The 27,173-nt window shown below is 37.7% G+C and overlaps 1 protein-coding gene and 1 non-coding gene across 3 annotated transcripts; one reads left to right on the forward strand and one right to left on the reverse strand.

Annotated features, from left to right (window-relative positions):
• Positions 1-111: 111 nt before the first annotated feature.
• ARL5A (ADP ribosylation factor like GTPase 5A) lies at positions 112-27,173 on the reverse strand. 2 transcript variants are annotated; one of them, XM_060106515.1, is made up of 6 exons: positions 26,816-27,173; positions 16,520-16,580; positions 15,914-16,061; positions 13,721-13,804; positions 8,094-8,245; positions 112-4,570 (listed from the first exon to the last, which is right to left on the reverse strand). In XM_060106515.1, the coding sequence occupies exons 1-6, from the start codon at positions 26,859-26,861 to the stop codon at positions 4,522-4,524; spliced, it is 540 nt and encodes a 179-aa protein (XP_059962498.1). In that variant the 5' UTR covers positions 26,862-27,173; the 3' UTR covers positions 112-4,521. The 2 variants fall into 2 exon arrangements, with proteins under 2 accessions (XP_059962498.1, XP_059962499.1); XM_060106516.1 differs by lacking the exon at positions 13,721-13,804.
• LOC132495550 (U6 spliceosomal RNA) lies at positions 13,084-13,190 on the forward strand. Its single transcript, XR_009533280.1, has one exon. It is a non-coding gene; the product is annotated as a U6 spliceosomal RNA (small nuclear RNA).

Here is a 27,173-nt window from a genome sequence, read left to right on the forward strand (position 1 = left end):
CTCAGGGTTAGGATGGGTATCTTCAGTTTTGAGGCTTTTTAGTCAAACCAAGCAAAAATTATGACTTAAAAACCCTCAGGGCTGTATCATCAGTAAGCCAAGCACATATAATACCATAGAAAACATGTATAATTTATTAGATGGACTTAAAAATCAACACAAATCAGTTTTAGGCACTTGTTGAGTACAGACTATGGGAATTTTCTACCAAAGAACACAATATCTAGCAAGCAAGACCATAAGATTCAAACTTTAGTTTTTAGAACAATACACAAGGGCTAGACATTCAATAAGAAATATTGCATAATTAATCCAACTGTATCCTGTTACAATTTCTTCACAATCCCACACACGATTTTAGGATTTAATAGAAGCAGTCACTTTTTAGCATCCAAGGTTTTTAAATTCTCTTTCTTTCCTTTACTCCACCATTCTGTTCTTAAAATTATCGTACATTCTTTGAGGGAGCATGATATAGAAGTTTTATTTTTTGTATAAGTGGAACTTTAAAAAAGTATTGTCTATATTATGTCTGCATCTATAGTGTCAATACATGGTGATTGATAATTTTGATGTTTTTTAAAGTCCATTTCAACACGTTTATTTTGTAAAGATAGGCTTCTCATTACTAATTCCTTTAGACAGCTAATGTTTATCTTTGTTCTTTAAGTAAACATGAGGGAAAAAAATGGAATGTGGTCTACAGTCTTAAGGATGTGGGGATGTCTTCAGGTTAAACACTACATATGAATTTGGTCTGGCGTCTTTTATTCCTCAAAACTCATTTTTGGTAATGGGAAGATAATACACATATAACTTAATCCCTTTCAAGTCTAAGTAGTAGCTCAAGGAGCTGGCAGTCTAGGTAGTTCTCTTATCTTTCTGAATCTACCTTTCAGTGTGAGAAGCTAAAATTAAGAAGTATTAAAATGTTAAATAGAGTGTAATTTAAAGGACTCTACTGCTGGTATGTATTTATGTGCTGTGCATACAGCAAGCCAGTATTGTGATGTACTTAACAACTCTGATAATACTCTCTAATGAGCAAAGTGCAAATCAATGAATCAAGCCAGTGGAGGAGAGCAAAGAACCAGAGAACCAACTTAGAAACTAGTAGTTTGGAGAACAGTGGATATGGGTAAAGTTTAGAATATCTCCAGGACCAAGATAACATATCTTCGTTGATGGGCAATGAAGATACCGGAGAGCAGGGGATGGCTGAGCTATGGGAAAGCCAATCCTAAAGCAAGAAGTTCCAGATTATATTTGGACAGTGGGAGGGTTCAAAGTTAAGTCATGCAAAGAAACCTTGTCTCTACCCAGCCTTGAAAGATGGATTGATTCCAGGAAACGACTGGGTAACTGAGAGAAGATGACTCCAAAGTCCACAGATAATCTGGGATGTGTTACTACCCCCTATATACAAAGTAGAACACACTACAGATATATTCCCAAAAATGCCTGCAGAGAAAACTAGAAAGCTGTCTACAGTTTTTCTATGTGCACTAATATAAACAAAATTTGAGGTTGTCTGTACTGTATGTGGTTGCTGTAGTCACAGCAAGAGATGTAAAGTGCCTCTGAGAGGGGACAACAGAATCCCATTTCTAGATATCTTAATACTATACACTCAGACAGAAAAGAAAAGAACATCTCAGGGACTTCCAGCCCTTCCTCAGTGCACTGCACTTCTCTGTGATCTCACTGTCACTACCTACTAGGCACTTCTTGAAGGCCAGAAAACAGTAACTCTTTTCTATTCCATGCCACGCTTCTAAAATCACTTTATCTGCATTAAAAATGCCAGACAGCAGTGCTGAAGCACTTTTTTATTCTTAAGGCAAAATGTCATATTCCCTACCCACTTTCCCCTGCCTCCCAAACTACCTGCCTTCAATGTATTCTTTGCCCATCCATGAGGGCCAAAGAAGATAGAACTGAAAAATTTCAAACAAGAATCCTTATTAGACTGTGTAAGATATACTTCCTAAATGCAATATGACAAAATTAAACATATTTAAATGTGTATAGCAATATGGTTACTTTTACCAAGATATCAAGAGAAGTTACATAACTTTCAAAATTAGTATCAAACATAGGATATTTAAATACAGCCACATGTACAGAGGTATGAGGCTTTGTTCTTTTCAAAGCTGAGCATAATAACCCTAAATAAAATGTTTGTTTACACCCAAAAGTAGCATATTAAAAAACCAAAAGCATTGCCCTTTGCTTAATTCCACTTAAAAACTACATATAAATCACCAATATGACTATTCATGAGGCTGTCCATGTTATTTGGAAGTAATACTGTTACAATAATTTCGATGCATTTTCATACACAAATTTAAAAAATTTTTTCCCATTGTAATTTTGGTTTTATGCACAAGTATAAAGGTACCACCTTTTTTCTAATGCTTGGCCTGGAGGGTAGAATATAACAAAAAAAGCATGTTTCATAAATGTGGTAAAAGATTTCATGCATTCTCATGATGCCATGTCAATTACTAAACCAACTGTAACAATGTAGTACATGCTTTAAACATCCAATTAAGAATAAATCTTGAAAAAAAAAAAGAATAAATTTTGGCTAACACCTTGATGACAAGGGAATGTGCTGGTATACTGTTGAACTGATGTGGCAGCCATTCAAGGGACTAAACCATGGTTATTCAAATTAAAAGACAAACAGGATAAAAGGTGTGGATTTGCTGGGCTACTTTACAGAATATTTGTCTCTGATGACACTGCAACATCAACAAAATGGATTTGGGTTTTTAATATACAAGCAATTTCTTACAGTGATTTGAAAAAGTATGAGGACATATGAACAAATAGAGCTTAGTAATTTAGGATTTACTTTTGTAAAAGCAAGTTGACAAATATTAAAATGTTATACTTGCATTTTGAACATTATAATATAAATATAAAACACAAAACATCTAATTTTAAACGCTGATTTCCCATGCCTGACTTGGATTTATTAACGAGCATTTTATATTTTATAGAAAGGAACTTTCAAAGTTTTGTCAATACTTATAGTATGTACTATTATTTCTCATCAAAATCTTTGAAATTGAAAAGGTTGGTACTAAAAGTAGTTTGTTTTTTTTTTTCTTGAATATTCTAAAACATGCCATTTTGGGATTAGTCACCAGATTTTCAGGGCATGAAAGATATACCAACAGAGTACCCAAGAATATGTTTTAACACATTTAGGATAAGTTTGTTTACATTTATAACAGAAATACCTTAGATTTTCAGATGCCGGGGGAAAAAAAAAAAAAAAAAAACCCTAGCAAACGTAAAAGGTTTTGGGGCCAACTTACTTCTTAGTAAAAATAATACATTATGTTGATCAATATTTAAACCAAATTCTTAAAAACATTAAAAAGGATTCGTATTTTGTAATTGTCAAACAATGCATTCATGTGGTTTAAGATGATAGAGGAAAACTTACAGACACAAAAAAACCCCTCAAACTATCCCAACTCCTAAGTTAAGAAATGAGAAACTTTCAAATTAAGAAATTATCTTTGTTGCTTAGAAAATATGCTTTACTTTTCATCTTAAATTGACTTTTAAATGCTTGACATATAATTTAATATCTAAGAAGACTGTAGCTAAATTATTTGATAATATTTATAGTGTGATACTTCTTCTCTGGGTAGACATATTTCATGCAACAGTTGCTGAAATAAATCACTTGATAATTTTAATCACATTAATGATTAACTGAAAATAGATTAACAATTTACTCAGTAAATTTAGATGACATAAGGTCCAGTAAAGGGAGCAATCTGGTGACTGCTCAATGTGCAATTCTGCCCATTAGTAATACTAAGTCAAGAATATGACAGATATTTCACTCAGCTGGACTACATGTTTCCATGTATGTGATTTGGTCAACAAAAAATTAGGTACACAATGTCAAGCTTTTGCCTTTCTTTTTTTTCCTTTCTTTTTTAACAGCAGCTCAATGATTTGGGGGTTGGTTAGTATGATATGGAGAACATAGGGGAAGTACAAAATGGCACTTACCACCAATGCCAGTACTCATCTCATTATGGTTATAACTAAGGATATTATTAATTTTTGTGTTATTTCCTTTTTTTAAGAACATAAATCAAAGCCATTAACTCGAATTTGAGGTATATACACAATACCTACACAACCCTATGCAAAATACTTTTGATAATAAAGCTCTTAAAGTTAAAAATATCCTCCTCTCCCTTTGTACTTACCACAGGCTACACAATGTCCTGAGAGGATTCTTTATGAGAAAAATGTCCATCACAGCTTTAAGACCTTGCTTTGGAAGGAACTAATGAGAAAGCAGATGGAAAGGTGAGACTTCATCTTTGTTTTCAAACAAGTGGTCTTAATTTTTCTTCTTATAGAAAAAGTTTAACTGTTTAAATCAGTTTATTATAAATATATCTAAACCATTAATTTTTGCAGCTTTCAGGTAAAGTCCAGCACTTCATTTATACAAAGTCTATGAGAATAGGTCAGTAGAGATCATCTAATCTTAAGTCGTGACATCATCCATTCAAGTCCTTGGCATAATCTATAAAGAAAATAAAATATCTTGATTAACTAAGATATTTTAGCTATGAACTAAAAAGCTATGAACAGCAAACTAAAAGAAGATATCATTTTTCATCTACCTAAACAAAGATTAAAAAATCAGTAGTATTCAATGTTGGTGCTATTGTGGTGAAGCCATACTTTCACAGAGTATATCCATGTATTTTTGGTTCTGTTATGTCTCTAGTGCCTAGAATACTGCCTGACACATACAAGGAGCTCAATAATTACACAGTGAATGCCCACAGAAAGTAATTTAGCAAGAAGTATCAAAAATGTTTAAAATATCAATACTCTACCCCTTTTTCTACTTTCAGAAATGTATCCTAAAAAATAATCAGAGATAAAGACAGGTTTATGTATTTCGACTGTTCATGAAAGCATTCTTTTTTTTTTTTTTTTTTTTGCCGTACGCGGGCCTCTCACTGTTGTGGCCTCTCCCGCTGCGGAGCACAGGCTCCGGACGCGCAGGCCCAGCGGCCATGGCTCACGGGCCCAGCCGCTCCGCGGCATATGGGATCCTCCCAGACCGGGGCACGAACCCGTATCCCCTGCATCGGCAGGCGGACTCTCAACCACTGCGCCACCAGGAAGGCCCCATGAAAGCATTCTTAATAGGAAAAAGTAAAATTTAAATGTCTGGCAATAGAGGAAAAATTTAACAAATTATGGAACATCATATGATGAAATATTAAAAACTTCCTTTCAAAGACTATTTTACAATATGATAAAATGCTCATGATATAGGGGCTTATCTGGTGGCGCAGTGGTTAAGAATCCGCCTGCCAATGCAGGGGACACGGGTTCGAGCCCTGGTCCGGGAAGATCCCACATGCTGCAGAGCAACTAAGCCCGTGTGCCACAACTACTGAGCCTGCGCTCTAAAGCCTGCAAGCCACAACTTCTGAACCCTGCACACCTAGAGCCCGTGTTCCTCAACGAGAAGCCACTGCAATGAGGAGCTCATACATAATGAAGAATAGCCCCTGCTCGCCACAACTAGAGAAAGCCCGCACGCCGCCAACAAAAACCCAGCTCAGCCAAAAATAAATAAGTAAAATAAATAAATTTATTTAAAAAAAATGCTCATGATATAAATGAAGTAGAAATGACAGGATATTAAATATATAGTCGAGTTGTTAAAACAAAGTATGCACACAATATTTATGTTACACCTATATATTTTAAAAATCTGAAGGAAATAAAATCTCATATCACTAACACCAGTTACCACTGAACAACGGGTAATTGAGCATAATCCAAAATACAGAAAGAGATATTCATTGTAGTAAAAGAATCTAAATGTTTAGTAAGAAAGAAATGGCTGTACATATAATTTTATAAGAAAATGAAGGACTGTTAAGAAGCATTAACCGTTATCTACAAGGAGCTTTTATAGATATGAGAAACTGTGCTACTATATTAATATTTAAAAAGCTAGAACTCAGATTTTTGTATAGCAGTCTAACAATGTAAAAGATGATAGAAATAGAAGGGAAAAAAGGGCAATGAGGTAAATAAATGGTTGTTTTGGTGTTGGTCCATACTTCTCTGCTATTACTCGATTCCTTACTTTTAAACTACTCATAGGAAATGATATAAAATAATAAGAATAATAGGTGAGTAAATTATTTAATTCCAAACTGTTAAAGGTATAGTAGTTACCTAACAGCAAAGTAGAAACTGCGCTAAGCACTTAATATCCATTATCTTCATTAATCTTCACAACACTAAGACCAGAACCCTTCCCAGAGGGAAGCCCAGGCTTAGATAGGTTAGCAAATGGCAGAGATGGGAGTCAAAATGTCACCAATACTAAAACCAAGAATTTAGACCAAGGTGGTCAGACTGCACAGGGAAACAACAGTACCCCTCAAACCAAACATTTCCACTTGCCAACTGCTGCAAATGGAAGTCTACATAAACCCCAAATTGAAAAGATACCACCATCTGTTGATGTCCCCTTCTAAAAATAAAACTGCCAGAGTTCATATGTATCCTAACTAATGATATATTTCCCACACAATTACTCAAAGTATGTAAGTTAAATCTTTTGTCAATCCTAGATGATTTGTCTTTGCTGTCAAATTTAGTATTATAATCAGTGCTTTCGCCTAAAGACCTTTGATAGACAAAGATAATATATAAAGATATACCTGTATCTATATATGCATCTTGACATGCATTAAACTATTCGACAAAGAAATATGTAAAAGATGTTTTTACTTAAATAAGTATGTGGACAATTGGTATTGTCTGATTTTTTTTTTTAATGAACAGATTTGCTTCTTTGAGGATCTAATTATGCTTTTCCAAATATCTGTAATCAGGTAACAGTGGCTTCTATTACCCTAAGATTCAGCTTCAACTCCAATTTAATTCTTTTTTTTTTTTTTTTTTTTTTTCGGTACGCGGGCCTCTCACTGTTGTGGCCTCTCCCATTGCGGAGCACAGGCTCCAGACGCGCAGGCTCAGTGGCCATGGCTCACGGGCCCAGCCACTCCGCGGCATGTGGGATCTTCCCGGACCGGGGCACGAACCCACGTCCCCTGCATCGGCAGGTGGACTCTCAACCACTGCGCCACCAGGGAAGCCCCCCAATTTAATTCTTTTTTTTCTCTGCTTTTAAATATATACATGAAGCCTTCTAAATAAAGGTCTTAAATTTGGGGTTGAAGTTCTTCAGGTGTCAGGAAAGGGCAGAAGCTTGTGGCAAATATACGTGAGTTTACCTGAAGTGGCAGAAATTCCCTTCCTTTTAAGACCACAGTGAAGAGTAAACCAAATATTGAATTACTGACACTATCTATCTATGCCACGTATAGATTATTTTATGTTATATATCTTACATATAACAATGCTAACAACCACTGCCTTCTTGAAATCCTTTCATCTCTGGGCATTAGACATGGACAAAATTCTACTGCAGGCACCCCCTCATGCCACACTCTCTCCAATTCTAAGTCTTTTATTTTTTTTAAGTGCAGCAACTCCCTCTTGACAGCACTGATGGCATATCCGCACACTAGTCCCACATACAAATCTTCTTCTATTTCAGCTTCTTTATGCATAAAATGTGAATTAAAAACAACTGGTCTACATGATTGTTAGGAATAAATGAAACAGTCTATAGAGAGCAGTAAAGGCAAGGACACTCTCAGCAAGTGTTAGTTCCTTTCTTAGACTGTAAGTCGCACCACCAGTGCAGGAACTATCTCCTGACTTCTCCAGACTCATGACAAGCCCAGTTCTCAGAATTCCTACAGCAACTCTATCATCCATATGCTCACATGCATTAGTTCAGTATGTTTATGTGTATTCTGTGTATGTTGTGTTTAATTCTTTACAGAACCAAGCTAAAATCTCTCTCACTGTAGACATGGACTATGTCTTACATCTCTCCCTTACAAAGTTCTGTACATGGTAACCTTAAATATTTGATTTTAAAAAGAAATACATGTTTCAAAGTTAAGTACATGCTATTCATGAAGAAGACATCTTACCCCTCGCCAGTAAGAGCGCAGCATGCCTGGACATGCCACTGGTGATCTTTAATAGAAGTTAGTTTCAAAAACTGGGAGATTTCTGCTACAGTCATGCATTCTTTAACATCTTGTTTATTAGCAAAGATCAGCAATCCAGCTTTCCTTAGGTCCTATAAAAGCAAACAAAACTGTAAGGGCCAGTTCATTTTTTTCATACATTTTCCAATTTAATTAACAGATTATATTTGATAAACTTTGTAACCTAGAATTTCTCAACTACTTGACATAAAAGTATCTCATAGCTCTTATGACGGAAAGTAAACATCAAACCGAACACATTTAAATAAATCAATCTATACTTGTATGGATTTACATATTTCTTACATTCCTAGATTACATTTTTATGGTCCTAAGTGCTAAATTTAACAAACAGTCACATCTTCCAATTTAATACATATCTAACTAACCCTTTCCCCAACCCAAAACTAGGCTTCTATGGCTACTAAGAACTACTCTTTAGCATGGGACTCAAGAGCTTTTCAAAATTCTACCCCACTCTATACTTTAGGTATAGGTATCTATACCTAAAGTTACAACCTTCTTCCCAGTTTATTTAGGAAATAAACTAACTCATTATATACAATATACGCCTTAGGCCTTAGGACTTTTCTCAATTGGAAGGTGCTAACCTAAACCAATCTTATTCATCTTCTGAGATCTAGCTCTTCTATCTTTGTCCATGAAGATGTGTTAGATTTGAATATTTGATAGGGCCTTCTTAGACTACCATTAAACTTACCAAATTTCCCAATTCTACCACTTCTATGCTTTGACTCTGAGGCAAGTTCTTTAACTTTTCTGAATCTGTTCCTCATAACTAACATTTATTGAGTATCTAATCTGAGCAAGTCACCCATGATACTAACCATTTCCCGAATAAAATCTCTTTAATCCTCACAAGACTGCTACAAGATAGGCTTTACTATTCCCATTTTACAGATGAGGAAACTAAGACTCAGATCTAAGTAACTCATACAGAGTCACATAACTACTCAATAATAGAGCCAGGTTTGAGCTGACATCTTCCTACTATAGCTGTTGCCCCTCATCTGTAAAATGCTGAGACCACCACCTACCTCCTGGGGATGTAGTTTGAATGAACGAATTACTACATTTAAAGCACTCAGTTCAGTACCTGGGTTTGGTGACAGTTCAACAAATGTTAGTTCACTTCTTGCTCTGCAAGTGAGGATTAGCTTTACCCTTGTGCATGCCCCCAAATGACTGATGTAACACTCTACTCACAAAGCAGACCAAAGGTTCTATGTCCCCTTTTGCTGTACTCTACCTCTCCCTCTCTCAACCATTTTTACAGCCGGGAGCTTCCTTGATAATCTATGGAAAGTTATGAACCTTTCCCTCATAAAAATGTATATATGTTTATGCCAAAAAAGTTTATGTATGATTTTAGGGTGTTAATAGATATCCTAAAGTCCATTTGTGGATCCTGGACTAAGAAACTATGATAGATGCACTCAACAAGTGGATTAAACTCTCATAAAATTCTGCCTATATATTTTAAGAGATATTGAGAAAACTAAGGTTTTGGTGCTATGTCTGCAAGTTTTCCCAGCTGTGTTGAATGCCACCTTCTTCTTAGGGATCTTAGTGGAATATTTTGGTTTCAATCATGTGTATGTGTGTTTGAAGCAAGAAAGTGTTCAGTAGGTTTAAACTGACATTGCTCCACATTATTTTACTCTTGTTAGAACAGTTTCGATGACTTCTTTGATTCTTTCTGATGCAAATAAAAAATATAAGTAGTAAATTTCTTATTTGGTTAAAAGGAGTTCTGCAATATGCTTTATATAACAAAGGGGGCTGACTTAGTTACAGTGCCCTCTGCAGGATGGCAACTACACCACTACAGATAAGGACAGAGTTACCTGAATAGCTTGGTCAGAAAGGGATACTCTAGAACATTAAGTTTTAAGAGCTCCTATTCAATTTGTTTCACCTATAGTTCAGTTCATCTATTTATATAAGGCAAAAATTTGAAGGGAAGAACTATAACTAGTGCACATATACATTATCAAGTATATGGATATTTTTTCTCTTATCCTAATCAGAACATGGAACAGTTATCAATAGTTGATATATGGCTGAATCATTGAGTAGGTGGACTTTCCATGGGATTTAATTCCTATCTTCCTATCGTCTAGGTTTCACTATCTCTTGCCAGTGTGTGTTGAAATCTTTTATATAGGTCAGGATTGCTAACGCTGGCATGTTCAGAGAACACACTTTAGAAATATCTGACAACAGAAATACTTGGCACACGTTAGGACACATAGTTTATGCTATTTTATTTACAAGTAACCTATCTTCATCACTTTTAGTAACAAAATTATTTGGAGAAGGCTCTGGACTGAAAATTGGAAAACATAAGAAATAAAGTCATTTACTAAAAGGTCTAAAAAAAAGAAAAGAAAAAAAATCCATATTGAATATACTTTTTCTAGATTTCACAAGCTCAAATTTTTTTATTTAGGGTTCTTGATTTTTTTTAAGCTATATTACCCACTTTTAAATATTTAGGAAGAGAGGAAAGAAAATCTTCCTTTACTTTTTATTAAATAACCTCACAACCAATTATGCATTATGATAATAGTAGAAAAGAGATACATTGGATTAAGGCTGTTCAACTTGACTTAACAAGAGGTCAAAGTACAAGGTAAACAGCGGTGATCTTTCGTACATCACATCACCCATTTTAAACACTTTGAAAAACTTCTGCTACATACTTCTGCTACATATCAACTTCTGTTCTTCAGAGTCTAAAAATATTTTTTAGTTTAGTCAAGAAAATGAATAACAGCACATGCAAGGCATACTGATTTAGCATCTTCTATATGCCATATGTAGTTGTCAGTTTGTTTCGCAAAGCTTCCTTTGTGAAGATAATTCCTAGAAGTTGAGTTATTCTGAATAAAATTCATCTATCCTTTTGTCTTTGGAACTTTTTAAAAATTCATGAGCTTCAAAGTTTTATGCTTCATTTAAGATGAAGCTTTCAGAAATGTATTTAAATGTTTTATAGCTTTGTATTTAGTAATACATAGAAAGAATCATTATTGATGATGATAATACGACTCTGTTGGTTTTTGTGGTATGCAAGAAACATCTGACTAACCCATGCCAAAATTTGTTTTTCACACATTCTCATCCTTGATCCGGATGTCCCTCTCCAGAACTCTGTCTATTTGGCTCTTCCTGACCCTATTAAGTGGCTTACTCTAGCTCCCAAGTTCATCTGTAATTCCCTGCTTCTCTGGTAATCTCATCCCTTCTCCTTTCACTTTCCAGCTAGGCCCTATTTCTGGCTTTTATTTATTTTTCCTAGCAAAGAGCCTGAATGACGCGAATACCTAAATTCAAGTCCCATAAACTACTGGGCCTCAGCGTACTAATCCATAACAGATGAGGTTAATTGATCTATCCAAGTTAATGATCCAACTTATAAAATTCAATGACTTTGTTTGAGCCCTACTATTGGGCTTTTTATAATACTGATCCTCCTACATACTGGCCAATTAGAGTAAGAATCAAATAGGGAGGCTACCTGTTTACAGAGTAAAAAATATAGTCAAGAGACAAATACACTTTGTGTCTTATTTTTCTTTTTCTAAAGTCTTCATAAACCAACAATAAAATAACGCTTTGGTATAAAATGAAGAATGATACATTCTTGTAATATGCAAAGGGGAAATTTAAAAAAATCCTTAGCCCCCTGCCTCTTTTATTGCTTACTGTTTCTCAAACTAGAACTGAAAGCTGTTAAATACATGTACAAAGGCAAGATGTGTTTTTTTAAAAAAACCCCAAAGGGTTTAGCACAACTGCTATAACCAGTCCAAAACAGGGGAAGGTGCATCTTGGTAGGTATGATCACCACAAGCAAAACAGAAACTTCAGTTTACGTAACCACTTTACTAAGTTTCCTTACATCTGAAACATACCAAAATTCTTAATGAAAATCTCAAAAGCAAATCATTGAATCAATATTAAAATTAATATAAAACTTCATTACAAAGATATCCCAGTTTTCTTAAGGTTTATTAAAATTCCACTGAATATTAACTTTTCTATTTCCACCTTTGAGTTGAGAAAGTAACATCTGCAATAAAAGGCATACAAAAATAATCAATTGCCACTACAGTCAGCCCTCCTTATCCGTGGGTTCTGCATTCACAGATTCAACCAACCTCAGACTGAAAATATTCAGGAAAAAAAAGTTCCAGAATGTTCAAAAAAGCAAAACTTGAATTTGCTGCACGTTTTCATAGCATTTACATTGTATTAGGTATTATAAGTGATCTAGAGATGATTTAAAGTATACCGGAGGATGCGCATACCGGTTATATGCAAATACTACGCCATTTTATACAAGGGACTTGGACATCCTCAGATTTTGGTATCCTTGGGCATCCTAGAACCAAAACTGCTGATAGAGAGATATGACTGTATTATAAATATTATATGATTTTATAGTTACTATTATCATTACTGACTATATTATTCAGTTTATGTAATTTTCAAATTATGCTACCAGCAATATTTCTCAAGGACTAAAACAATGTGGCTAGTTATAAGTTTTGTTCAGTTAAAGAAACAATATCAGAGACCTATGAGCAACAAATTTAAATATTAGTCAGATAACTGAGTTACAATCAAGACTCGCTGTGTGTCCCTGACACTGTAAAATCTCATTTCTAATGATAATCGTCTGTATAATTAATCTATTTAAAATGCAAAATGAAAGTCAACTTAGGTCTTTTTGGCCAGGAAAACTTCTAGACCAAATTTATCTAAGATAAACGGAATTAAAATACTACAACTGACTCCTCAATCTTTCTGCTGCTTCCAGATACGCTTCCAAGTTGGGAAGTGTCAAAATTATAAAGCAGGCATGGCAGCAGATAAAGAATTTTTTTAAAAATTTGAAATAGTGCTCGCTTCGGCAGCACATATACTAAAATTGGAACGATACAGAGAAGATTAGCATGGCCCCTGCGCAAGGATGACACGCAAATTCGTGAAGCGTTCCATATTTTTGAGTCTGTCATACAGAGTGAAGTAAGTCAGAAAGAGAAAGACAAATACCGTATGCTAACACATATATATGGAATATAAGAAAAAAAAATGTCATGAAGAACCTAGGGGTAAAACGGGAATAAAGACACAGACCTACTTGAGAATGGACTTGAGGATATGGGGAGGGGGAAGGGTAAGCTGTGACAAAGCGAAAGAGAGGCATGGACATATATACACTACCAAACGTAGGCTAGATAGACAGTGGGAAGCAGCCGCAGAGCACAGGGAGATCAGCTCGGTGCTTTGTGACTGCCTGGAGGGGAGGGATAGGGAGGGTGGGAGGGAGGGAGATGCATGAGGGAGGGGATATGGGAACAGATGTATATGTATGACTGATTCACTTTGTTATAAAGCAGAAACTAATAAAAAAAAATATTCATTTGGAAAAAAAAAAAAAAAAATTTGAAATAGTATGCTCATGAGAAAGTAGAAAGTACAAAGGTGATAGAAATATCCCACCCCCATACATCTAATGCCAGAATCCTACTTACCTCATGGGCTAACATTTTATAGAGTTCTTCTCTAGTTACAGAAATCCTTTCTCTGTCTGTACTGTCCACAACAACTATTACAAACTAAAATTCCAAAAAAAAAAATCATTAGTGATTACATAATTTGATATTTGTAAAATTTATCAAGTGTTTATTTGATTTACAGGCTAACAGCTATCAAGAAATTAGAACCTTATGGTATGGTATTACTGGAAAACCAGAGATACCCGCTATACATTGTGAAGCCTAAAGGTCTGATCCTTAATTCAAACATATTTACTAATTTTTAAGAGAAATAAAAGACAATATGATGTTATCATTCTTTTAGAATACTCTGCTAATATTCTAACCAATATGTAACATGTCTGTTTTCTAAATTAATATCTTGAATGTTAATGGGCCTATTTGCACCATAAGTCAGTAAGACAAAAATATGATCCTAAGTTTAAGTTACTTCCAGACAGACATTATTTATTAATGTCAATTTAGAAATCTAAAAGAGGGCTTCCCCGGTGGCACAGTGGTTGGGAATCTGCCTGCCAATGCAGGGGACATGGGTTCCAGCCCTGGTCCGGGAAGATCCCACATGCCCTGGAGCAACTAAGCCCAGGCGCCACAACTACCGAGCCTGTGCTCTAGAGCCCACCAGCCACAACTACTGAGCCTACGTGCCACAACTACTGAAGCCCGCGCGCCTAGAGCCCGTGCTCCGCAACAAGAGAAGCCACGACAGTGAGAAGCCCATGCACCGCAATGAAGAGTAGCCCCCGCTCGCCGCAACTAGCGAAAGTCCACGCACAGCAACGACTAGAGAAAGCCCGCGCACAGCAATGAAGACACAACACAGCCAGATATAAAAACAAATAAATTAATTAATTAAAAAAAATCTAAAAGGGCATGCATATGAGAATAAAGTGACAGTTAAAGAAATCAATTTTTTAAAAAATCAACAAATTGAAAGAATAAATCTATATCAAAAACCATGCTCTCTTCCTTATGTAAGTGGCACAACTCTTTCCTGAACTGACGATGAGACCAGATGCAATCAAAGACTGGAAAGGAGCTGTGCAGGGCTGAGCTACAGTGTGCCTCTTCTTCAATTCCATGAACACCAAAAGGCACCAGGGAAACAGGAGCAAATATAGTTGCTTTATGATGGCATTTGTTATGCCCAAGTTAATTCTGACTGCCTATTATTAGCATGTGCTATTTATTGTTTAGAACTAGCTTTTCATTTCCAAATAAACCTCAGTAATTTTCAGGATCTTTTCTATTCTTCAGATTTCATCAACCATAATGCAGAAGGATAACAGAACTGCTACTTTCCCTCTTCTCTCACTTGAGACCTTACTGATACGTGGTTTTATCACTATAACACCTGTTCTACTCCAAGCCTTCTTAACAAGGCTATTAATTTTCAAGGTGTTGCCATGAACTTGATACCTGCAGCATTTTATATAGGAATGCTAATTATATATACTCCTCCTTCTCCAAAAGACATAATTAAATGCTTAATGGAGTGTTAGGGGATCAAGTCATTAGAGACACTTAATAGTGTCTTACTGACATAATATTCATCTGTATATACATTTGGAGATTTATTAACTTATAATCAGCACTACAAAAACAACTATCACAGCCTTTCATCTTATAAGGTCTATACAGTGAAGCTCTCAAACGTCAGAAATTTTCTCTCGGCAAATAATATGTAAATAAAACACATGATTATGTCTAAATTGCTTTATAATCAAAAGAAAAAGAATTCTTTAATGTGCAATTGTATTGCATAAAAGAAAACACATAGTAAAATTCTGGCCAAGAATTCAAACCATCAGAGCCCTCTCATCTAACTAGGATTTCCTCTACGCAGACACAAATAAATAGTAAGAGAAATGGAATTACAAACTGTGAAATGGAATTCTTTATTAAAACAAGTACATAAGGCAAGCTCTAGGAACAATATAAAATCAGACTAATCAATCACCAATTCTCCCTACAGAGGTTCAATGAGAATGGATATACATAACAATGACCCTGACCCTGAAAGAGGGAATCAAAGACTCCACTATGTTTAAACTCTACTTATATTAACATACTGTGATATTTCAAAAAGATGAGCTATAAGAGTTCATATCTGGAAGGTGTTTCCCAGGCATTATATTCATAGAAGACTTAGTATATTAAGAAACATACCTCTGTGTTAGTATAGTAAGTGTTCCACGAAGAACGAAGAGATTCTTGGCCACCAATATCCCACATCAGAAAACGTGTATTATTAATCACTATCTCTTCTACATTACTTCCTATTGTTGGGGACGTATGTACAACTTCATTCATAGAACTGGGGAAAAAAAGTTCAAATATATTACAGTTAGCAAGGAAGCTAGATTGTTTGAACATTTTTCAATTAAGGGATAAGTCAGCATGACCTCTTTTTATATTTTGTACCCAAATGTCCCCTTTCCACTAGCTCATAAGAGTGAATGAAGGGTTTAAACAGAGGTGGAGCTAGGTAGTGGACTATCTGGAACACTCTAGATTCATTCCAGGGAACTATAGAAACAAATATTTCTCTACTCTCCACAAGCAACTGAACAACATGCTCAATGTCATATAAATTTCTAGCTCTCTAGAAAAGAAACAGTTGCTTAAATTTGGCTCCTGGTTCATGGCCAACCAGCCTTCTTACAGAGTAACTTGGATTCCATATAATTTTTTATTGTTTCCATTAATCAAATATCACTCAGGCTGAAAAACTATAAACAATAAAATAAAAAATTTTAAGTAGTTAGTACTTACAATTGGTAAAGGATGGTAGTTTTTCCCGCATTATCCAGCCCAACAATGATAACTTTGTGTTCTGAAAAAAAGAAAAACACCAGTGATTTATTAATCAAAAACAAAAATTAAAAATTTTCCTATTTCACCCATTCTTTCCAGCTATGGTATAATTCAATACATGGCACTTTATACCTTCTTGTAACTCAAAAGAACATCAGAGCAAGACCAGAAGTACGCCACTGGTCTGACCTCCTTATCCCCCTCATTCTACATAGAGAACTCTCATCTCTCTGAAGGAAGCCAGAAGCACTACATTCTTTCCACTCTATGGAAGCCTACTCTCAGTAAAGTATCCCAAATGTAATCACAACAATTTATGGATGACTTGAGGTGTAAATGTTTCACACTGGAAACTTAAGTTCTTAAGTTTAACTAACTAAACTTAACTAAGTCACTTAAGTTCTAAATGTGCATTTTAGGCCTTAACTGGGTATATATAGGTGAGATGGGGTGAATGGGAAGGGAAAAAAAGGGCAGCCTTTTAAAGCTGCTGGCAGAAGGCAACTGTAAGCTATCTGAGTACATTTGAACCATACGGTCTTTCTAACCAAATTTAAGGACCTATAGCTATGGTGGCAGCAGCTTCCTCTTCCCTTGGTTTCTCCTTTTTTTTTTTTTTTTTTTTTTTTTTTTCAGTACGCGGGCCTCTCACTGTTGTGGCCTCTCCCGTTGCGGAGCACAGGCTCCAGACGCGCAGGCCCAGCAGCCATGGCTCATGGGTCCAGCCGCTCCACGGCATGTGGGATCCTCCCGGACCAGGGCACGAACCCGTGTCCCCTGCATCGGCAGGCGGACTCTCAACCACTTGCGCCACCAGGGAAGCTTCCCTTGGCTTCTAAAGCATCACTTTTCCCAAGTTTTCTTCCTCTGTCTCTTGATGCTTATTTTTTTTTCCACTGACTCCTCTTCCTTGGGTCTTCCTTCAAACATTCATGTTTCCCAGAGTTCTCTTCTTACACTCCTTTCACATTTTAACAAGGCATCTTGGGGCCTATCTATTGCCGCGCTGTCTAAAAACTATTCTGAAAGACAGCAGTGTGTGGAGAAAGCTAATCTCCAAAGATGGCCTCTGGATATTCATGCCCCTATATAGTTCCCCCCTTAAATCCTGGCTGGTCCTATGACTTGCTTTTAACCACAAGAATGCAGAAGTGACGCTGTATGACTTCCACACCTAGATTATCACACACCTTGCAGCTGCTGCCTGGTTCTAGGAAAATTCCCCCTGGGGTAAGCCAGACACCATGTAACAAGTCCGACTACCCCAAGACTGCTATGCATGAGTGAGGAAGCTCAGGCTAATCACGTGGCCTGATCTTGTGGAGAGAGACACACAGTTGCCCCCAGCTGTTCTAGCCATTCCAGCTGAGACACCAGACACACAAATAGAGAAGCCATCTTGGATATGCATCCAGGTGGAGTTGGAGATGACTCCAGTTCTAGCTGCCATCCAAATGTAATCAAATGAGCCCCAAGCCAGAACTTCCTAACTGAGCTCAGTGAACTCACAGAACCACGAGAGACGGTAATAAATTATTCCTCTAAGTCATAAAATTTATGATTGGCTTGTTACACAGTAATAGATAACAGAAGCAAGATGGAAAAATACATATGGTTATGTGACCCTGAGCAAATGACTTATTTCTCTAACTCTTAGCTTCGTCACTGTAAAACAGGGACAACACTACCTCTCTTTCAGGGTTACGTCATGATTAAGATAGCACATGGGGTGTGCCTACCACCAAGAAAGACAATTCCTAATCCATGTTCCCAAATGTTTCCTAAACTCCAGTCTACTTAGTGGATAGACACAGTGCCACTCAGCATAACCAAAAACCCAATAATCAAACCTGTTCCTAATTCTATCTTACTTAACTTGCTTAATGGTATTACCATTAATTCAGATGCCTTTGGAGTCCCTCAACCCGAACATCTAATTTGTCACCAAGTTCTATTCTACCTCAAAAATATATCCCGAACCTGTCTCCTCCCACTGTCCTAGTTGTAGTCCTCCTCATCTCTTACTGTACCTAAGCAGACTATCTCCAGTCCATCTTCCTATTGTTTCTAGAGTAATCTTTCTAGAAACAATAAAGCTGATAATGCCACTCTCTTATTTAAATGATGGCTCTCCAGTTTGACAGGAAAACATGGTACAAGTTCTCAGCCTTGTAAATAAAGCCAGTCCCAAATGAATAGGCTTCAGCTTTATTATCCCTCACCACTACCGCCAGGTATCTAAGCTGGAGTTCAAGCTGTTCTCCCTATATAAGCTGCCACGTATGTTCACGGCAAACATTTCTCTACGTCTACTCATGGTTTTTACCTGTGCTGGAATTATCCTCTCCAATTCTCCATTTAAAGAATTCCTACTAATCTTTAAGGTTTAGCTTCCCAAGAAAAATCACTTTCTCCTGCTCTTCTGCCACGCCTCCAACACAGCACTTATAATAATGTACACTCACTAATCTTCTCAGCTTAATGAGGCACCCTTCAAGTATATAGATCACATGCTAATCATCTTCATATTCCTAGTAACTACAACTTTTTCTGGTACAAGGTAGGTACTCAGTAAATGCTGAATTAATATTCATTCTATAAATAATAAATGCTAAGGATTACAACACCTAAGAGTAAGGAGATCTTTAAGAAAAAGCTTTTGCAGTCAGGTGGTAGATGTTTTCCAAATAGTTGACATTTACCATAAAGGGGAATTCCTAATGCTACATAGGTACCTCCTGTTATACAAAAATACGAAGATCAAGTAAATAGAAATTTTTAATACAATCCATTTTATCCAATCACTTATTTCTTTGAAGAAAGAGCAGGCAGCTTAGAACCACCAGGGTCCTAAACTGACATCACCATGCTCCCCCTACGCAGGTTCTTAAAAGTCATTTTAAAAATGCAGGCCCAGGGCCTCCCTGGTGGCGCAAGTGGTTGAGAGTCCGCCTGCCGATGCAGGGGATACGGGTTCGTGCCCCGGTCTGGGAGGATCCCATATGCCGCGGAGCGGCTGGGCCCGTGAGCCATGGCCGCTGAGCCTGCGCGTCCGGAGCCTGCGCGTCCGGAGCCTGTGCTCCGCAACGGGGGAGGCCACAACAGTGAGAGGCCCGCATACCGCAAAAAAAAAAAAAAAAAAAAAATGCAGGCCCAGTCTATCATCTTTAGAGGTGACTAGGAGGAAGAAACTGAGAAAATGAAACTACCTGACAAGTGCAGTTTCTGCCTAAGGAGAAGTATGTAGGGTGACTGAATTAAAATCAGATTACTTGGGGAGCATGGAATCCCATCAAAGGGAGTGTTAAACACTGTGGTGACTGACAAATCCATCTTCACAGGAGGGCCATACCTGCATCAGGGCCAGATTACTGAGTCCCTGGAGCAGGGTGCCTTTTTACCTGGGAAGTTTTTCAATGGCATGGCAATTTTGCCTGACTCTATATTTTTCTATGTCCCCAAATTAGGCATTCCCCTTTTGATGACAGATATCTTCTTCAGTTCTAGTAATACAAGCAATGTAAACATTTTAATATAAGCAGAATTCATATTGGGCTACACTCTGACTGCTGACTTGGATGAAAGTTTTTTTAGTTTCTCACTTGAATACCAATTTTTAATAATATAATTCTTAAAACGTCAACCTATTTTTAAGTTTCAGGAACATCATTTTGTAAACCCCTATGTATTAGCTGCAGGACTAAATTTAGATAGACTTGCCAGTACTCAGGAAGAAAATACAATTACTCTGACCAATGAGAGAAATGATACTCTAAAAACAGTACAAAATAGGGGCAAAAGCAAACAATACAAATTTAGGCAAGGAATATATATAGTTATGATAAATAACTACAGACTGACTAAAAAATGCATGTGTGTATGAATTATACACACAGAGATCACAAATACAAGAGCACGCTCATAAATACAAGAGCACTGTGTTTAAGGTTAAACACTTATTCTAACCATGCTACCGTTTTTCAAAATATTTTGCTACTTTTCTCTTGCCATTGCTTTCAGAGCCTGAGATACACTGTTTTGAACACTCCCAATGGTGTTCTGAAGATGAATTTGATTTTAAAGGGGGAGGGGAGCCACGTGGTATCATCTCAGTCATAAGGTAAAAGGCAGCTAAGACGAATGTTACCTTTTTGTTGTTAAATGAGGTGTGATTCCTAAATGATATGATTTTTAAATGTGTCTCTATAAAGAAATTCTAAAAGGAGTCTCAAAAGGTATTTTGAGTAATAGTAGGATGTATCAGCAGAAAAACTATCTGGCTTCCTTTGCTTTTAAGGTGAAAACCCTATCTGGTTTTGTTTTTTAAAGTGGTCTGCTTAATTTAGCCATGCCCCATTGGACTTATTTCTTGATTTCAAACACAGTACTCTTCTACCACTTCTGTGAGGAAGGACTAACTAGGCAAAAAAAAAAAAAACAACAACTAAAGAAAGATTCTGTATCATACTTGACCACAAGATGAACATGATAAGGTGAAACTACTGTGAACAAACCATTGTGCGATAAACACACATACACTGAGATAAAGCAGATGGCAGAAGAGGCTCACAACTGGATTCCGGCTTCTCCTAACACAAGTTAGTTGCCAGCTGAGGACAGGATGGAGGGAACAGTTTCAAGACACATCTTTTACAGCCACTGAATGAATGAATGAACTAGAGAATCAATAAGCTGAAATTAGATAACATAACCTGTGGTAGATAAAGATGTGAAGTCTGGTTAAGTCTTTCTTCACTAGTACCTAGAAATAAAGGAAGCACACTGGGGAGAGAAGGTTTGGTGGACAATACAGGGCCAGAATTCATGTCTGGCATGGTAGAGAGTAAACAGGAGAAAAGAGTGTCAGAGATGTTGATAGGGGTAGTAAAGAAGCAACTCAAACCACTGTCCATACTGGAAACAACCTCCCTCTTCTGTCTATTTAATTTTACAAACACAATGAATTCCTGTCACCTACAAATGCATAAATATGCAAACATTCCTCCAAACTCTTAAGACAGAAAGCAGATTTCTAAAGTCAATCAAGTGAATGCAAGCTAACATATTTCAACTCATGAGGGGTTTTTTTAGTGGTTAAAATATTTTAAAAAGAAAAGAGGAAGAAAGAGTCTCACATCAAACATGTGCAGAACCCAGAAAATCTCCAAGGAGCCACATGTTCTGTGGAACAGTCTGAGATCTCTTTGGAGGGCATTCCAATGAGGCCATGATCCAGAGGTCCTTCACCTCTTCACCCCACCTAAACTCCTACAAGCCACATTCAATACCAACTTATATCTACTCCCTCCTAAGACTTGTCTCTATTTGAATATTTGTGTGTTTTTACAATAAAGCACCAATGGCTATATAACAGCTTCCTAAGTCTAAGGCATAGCACATGGGTCACAGTGAGAACTATAAAATTAAGACATAATTGTGCGATGGGCTCAAAGATAAAGGTGCTGACTCAATGGTGAAGGGCCAGTTTATCCCCAACAGTAGTGTTAGGTTATTCACACTTTCTAATACTAAATCAACTTCCTTTGACTATCCTTAGGTTCTTTCACCACCCCAACCTGTGTCTCTCATTACCAGAACAATGTTCTATGAAAAACACAAATTTGTAGCTAAAAACTGTTATAATGCACTTCAAAACAAACATTCCATAGAATATATAATATGTATACAAAGAGATGTTATTATGGGAAAATGTAATAAAACTTTTGGTTATACCAACTCTTTCATGACAAGTTTACTGCTTAGTATGGTTCTTCTAGAATATCTATGCCATAGCATTCTTGCAGTTTCTCAGATAAGCCAAAACAACTATACACTGTCACAGTGCCTGGATGGAATTTTGAGTTATCACTTAGGCTTTAGTTTCCCAATCAATACTTTACTGTTTTGTCATGAAAATGCTTGTTTCCCTTCTTCACTTCCTTTTGATATACGCAGGCAGCCTACCAGTTCTGTTTACTGCCAGGTTCTAAGAGTCTATATATATATATATATATATATATATATATATATATAATATATATATATATCCTACCAGCTACCAGTCAGTAAATTAAGCAAAAAGAAATGTCACTGTCATCCTGGAGGGCTTCTATCTCTGTGAATCATACCAAAGCCAGAAAACACAAATACTACAAATACTAAGGCAGATAAACTGAGAGTCCTCCTGATTCTTCATTCTCACCTCATATCCAAACTATTACTAAGCCCCGTGGGTTCTGTCTCACATGGAGCAAAAAATCCATTTCTGTCAGGTTTACTACACTTCTCTCAGGCCTTAACACAGAGCCCAGAATAAAGCTTGTGCTTAATAAACTATGAATGAATAAATAAATCAGATTTGGAAGACATAAAAGTTAGAAGGGAGATAACCGATCAAGTCTCTACATACCAAAAATTCAATTTGCAAAATCTAGAAGTATCATCAATAAAAACAAAGTTTGAAAATAAACTTGCGATTTATAGCAATGGTAGTGAAGTTTCAGGGGGAAAAAACTTTGCTGAATGAAAAGCAACAATTATACAGGGCAAAAGTAGAGATCCAATCAGGAAACATAAACCACATAGCAATTTGAACTTTCAAAGTTTAATTTAAAGAAAATAACTACTACAGAGGATTGGAGTAATGAGGGATTGGCTAACAAGAAGTAACTCTAAAGATTAAAGGAATGACAAATACACGGAGCATTCGTTACCTCTAGGGCTGAGAACTTCCCCCAATTCCCCAGGACTGAGATGCAGACCTTGCTGAGGGCCGGGCCAGGGCTCACTGAATGTCAGAGAAGTACCTAAGCAAACTTGCCAGTGGATCTTTCTGGAAATCCTCCCTCTAGGATGCTGGGGAAAACTGTTCATCGAGAGGGCCTCCATTCTGAGACCAATGGAAGTGGGTGCTAGAAGAAGCTGCTGCTGACCACTACACAATCCAAGAGCCAGCCACTGGAGATGTCCACACTGCATGAGCAGGACAGAGCCTGCTGAGCAGCACGCCATATCCAGGAAGAAAAACACTCTCCTCCTTCAGGGTCCCTCCAATGCCGTCTACCGACAGAGCCTAACACTGTGCCAAAGGGCAAGAGAAAAATACTTAAAGTACCCAGTTCTGTATCTACAGAGCATGGAAAAAGGGTGAATTTGGAGCTAAAATTTTTAATAGCAGGCACAGTTCACCCCTTTGGCTACTCAGCTTCTATATGTACTCTTCTACACTTCTGAATTCCACACAATGAAAAAAACAACAGAAGCAGAGGTGGCTTTCCCAGCACCAGGTCTTGCAGCACAGGGAGCTTGCCCAGAACTCATTCACAACGTATCATTCCTTTTCTAAGAACCAATCAGAAGAATGAAACAAGGCTATCCATGAGGAAACTTCACAACTTCTTTCATAGTTCATAGTTAGTGTCTGAAAGTTCTTCCTTTTATCTAACACGAATCCTTCTTATACAAAGGAAGTTTTGTTTTGTTTTGTTTCAAGAGCACTAACTCAGGCACTAGACTATCTTGGTTAAAATCTCTATCTAAAAGGTCTATCACTTTTAATTGTAGTGCCTGAAGCAAGGTACCTAATGTTTCTTTGCCCCTTTAAAATGGGGGAGAATATCTGCCTCACAGGGTTGTGGTTAAGAGTAAATCAATTAAGTGAAGACTAAATCAACTGCATGAAACATGTAGAACCTAACCTTGCATGTCAGTATTAACTGCTATTATTTTATCTATAAAGATGAAGTTAGCTTATTTTCTGTCTCCCCACATAAAGGCAGGGGGTCTTGTTTGTTTTGTTCCTTGTCTATCCCCACCATCTAGAACAGTCCCCCAGCACAAAATAGGTGGACTGTAGAAACTTAAAAATGATATATACAACAGCATCTAGGACAAAGTTTGTACCCTACTGATTTAAATATCACCTAAACGGAACCTCTGGTTTTTCAAGTTTGAGCAATATGCAATTAGGTTTCACTGTGTACTCACATTTTAAGCTTAAACTGAAAAAGGTGTTTTAAATGGAGCTCAAAAAATAAATAAATAAAGAGAGAGAGAGAGAGAGAGAGAGAGAGAGAGAGAGATTACACAGTTTGTTTCATCAGCATAGCAAATTCTGTAATCCCCCAAAACTTCCTTCCAACAGTTTATGTGAAAAGAACATAGGACTGTGTTCTGTATCTTCTGAAGGTAAAATAAAGCATCCAAGATATATCTAACACACATATACATATCCAGTTTAATACAGAACTAAAAAGACCAACAAGTACCTGACATTAGATTTAATGCTGAATATTTTTTAAAGTGACCCTTTTGATAAAACAACCACATCATTTAACAGGAGAGAAATAGTTTATTCACATTTTCACAATGTTGACATCTAAATTTTTAGAACTTAACTTCATTAATTTCTCTTACTATTAATTCCCAACACTGAAATAAATGTCCAGTCAAAAATTACCACAAAACACAAGTAATAAGAACACTACTCAGCGATTGCTAGTGGTAACAAAGCACATATCATTATTTACTACTGGCAAGTAGCTGTTGGCAAAGTTCTAATTCATTCTTAAGTTACAGAGACAAATAGTTTTATCATTGACTCAAAATAGAAAGTGGAAATACCTAATTTTTCTTGCAGGACTAGAGCTCAATTAACAAGCAAAGCCTTTCTAAATTTCACATCAGAGTTGAAATACTAGCTCTGCTAAAAATAATACAAAATTATGGATTTAAAAACTAGAATAGATCTTATCTACTATAAGCACCACCAGTATTACAGCAATGTTAAGTTTCAATTCTTAAGACCTACAGATTAAGTTTTCAGGATTTGTGGGCTCCACAGTCACACAGTCAAGATCCCTGCTGTTCTAGGTGAGACCTGGGCCCAGAGAGGTTAAGTGACTGGCTCCCACTCACCCTTCTCTCAACAGAAACAGCTAGCCAGAGACAGTGTAGATTAGAACCGGCTTTCTCCAGCTTATGAAAATTCTCCATGTCATTTGAAAATCATTTGAAATACTGCTCTTCCATTCACTATCATGTGATCGACACTATCATCTTTATATTTTTAAAAGATACACTAGAGATCGATCACAAGTTCCAGTTCTGCTCCCTCTCCATCGCCTTCTTACAGCAGCAGCTGGATAACGAAGGAGGCGGGGATGCTTGTACATATTAGATGCCACCATTCATTTAAGTCTTTACTGGAAAACTTTGGGCTGTGACACCACCACCAGTTTACACAAGAGAAAAACACAAACTAAGTTACTGACAGCCAGGATGATGAATCCTTAACTACTTGAGTTAAAAAGAAACAAAAGTACACCAGTAACTATAGTGTATCTTAATGACTATGGAATCTTTTTGTTAAAATTGTATCTTCTTTCCCCAGTTTTACACTTATTTTGTAACAAATTTCAATAAACCTGATAGGCATTTCAAGGCAATGTTTGAATTTAGATGAACTTAAGCATCTCTTTATAATACACTCCATACCTGGTAACTTAGTCGTTACCTACAGTTAACAAATGTTTCATATGATATGATTCTTAAGTGCTTTCGGTGAAACACTTTACCATATTTTAATCCAGCCCCCCAAAACCTCTAAATAAGCAACACGAGTAGGAAACTGACCTTAAGCTTAACCTTAAACACAGATGTCAATACGGCAAAAGGAGAGAGGACCATCACTACTCAGGATGCAGAAGAATCTCCCCAAAGCGGGGAAGGACGGGGTGGAGGTGGAGGGCAGGCTCATAAACCTGAATGTACTGGTCAAGCCAAGAGCGATTCCTCAGGTTTTACCGCATTCTGCAATCCTCGGGTGCTCAGTGGTGCGGCTGGGGCCACAACCTGTAACCTTCATCCCAGAGAACCCCAGCATTTCTCAGTGGCGTGCAAACCCAACTGCTGAAGAAAAAGGACTGAAACGTGGACCAAGCGGGGCCACTCAGGGGCGTCGGACGTAAGGCAAGAAACCCTCTCCACTCCCAATCGAAATCGGAGCAATGGGTGTATTTGAGGCTTGGATTTCTTAGGAAGCTCTCCTAAGACAAAGGGCTGCGAGTCGGGAGTTTCCCGAGCTGGGAGTGGGAGCGAACAGCCCCAAGGCCCGCAGCCGCAGCAGCCCGCACCCAGCGCAGAGAGCGCGCGCCACCGCGCCGCCCACACTCCGGAAGTATTCGGAGACCCCCACCCACCCGGCCAGGGCTGACGCTCTCCCTAACCCGTACGCGCTCGGCCCGAGCCCCTCACCCTGGTGATTGAACAGTCTCCATATCCTGGTGAAGAGAATTCCCATTCTCGGGCAGCGGACCCCCCTCCAGCCACCCCGGCCGCCTGGCCTCCCCCGGCTCAGGCTCAAGGGGAGGAGAGAGACGCGCCGGAGCCTCCGTCTCTGCCGCTGCTGCTCCCGCGCTGGCCGTCGGCCCGCTTCCTAGGAACCGGAGGGAGGCCGAAGCCCAGGACGCCCTGCCGTGCGCGAGGACCCGCCGCTGCCGCCGCGGCTCCCGCCTGACTCGCGGACATCGCCGCCGCGTTGTCTGCGGCGAGCCTCGCGGGCCACCGTCCTCCCCCAGCTCCTCTCAGGCAGCTGAGGCGGCGACGACCGGGC

This window comes from Mesoplodon densirostris, chromosome 8, assembly GCF_025265405.1.
Source record: "Mesoplodon densirostris isolate mMesDen1 chromosome 8, mMesDen1 primary haplotype, whole genome shotgun sequence".
In the NCBI taxonomy this organism is placed as follows: domain Eukaryota; kingdom Metazoa; phylum Chordata; class Mammalia; order Artiodactyla; family Ziphiidae; genus Mesoplodon; species Mesoplodon densirostris.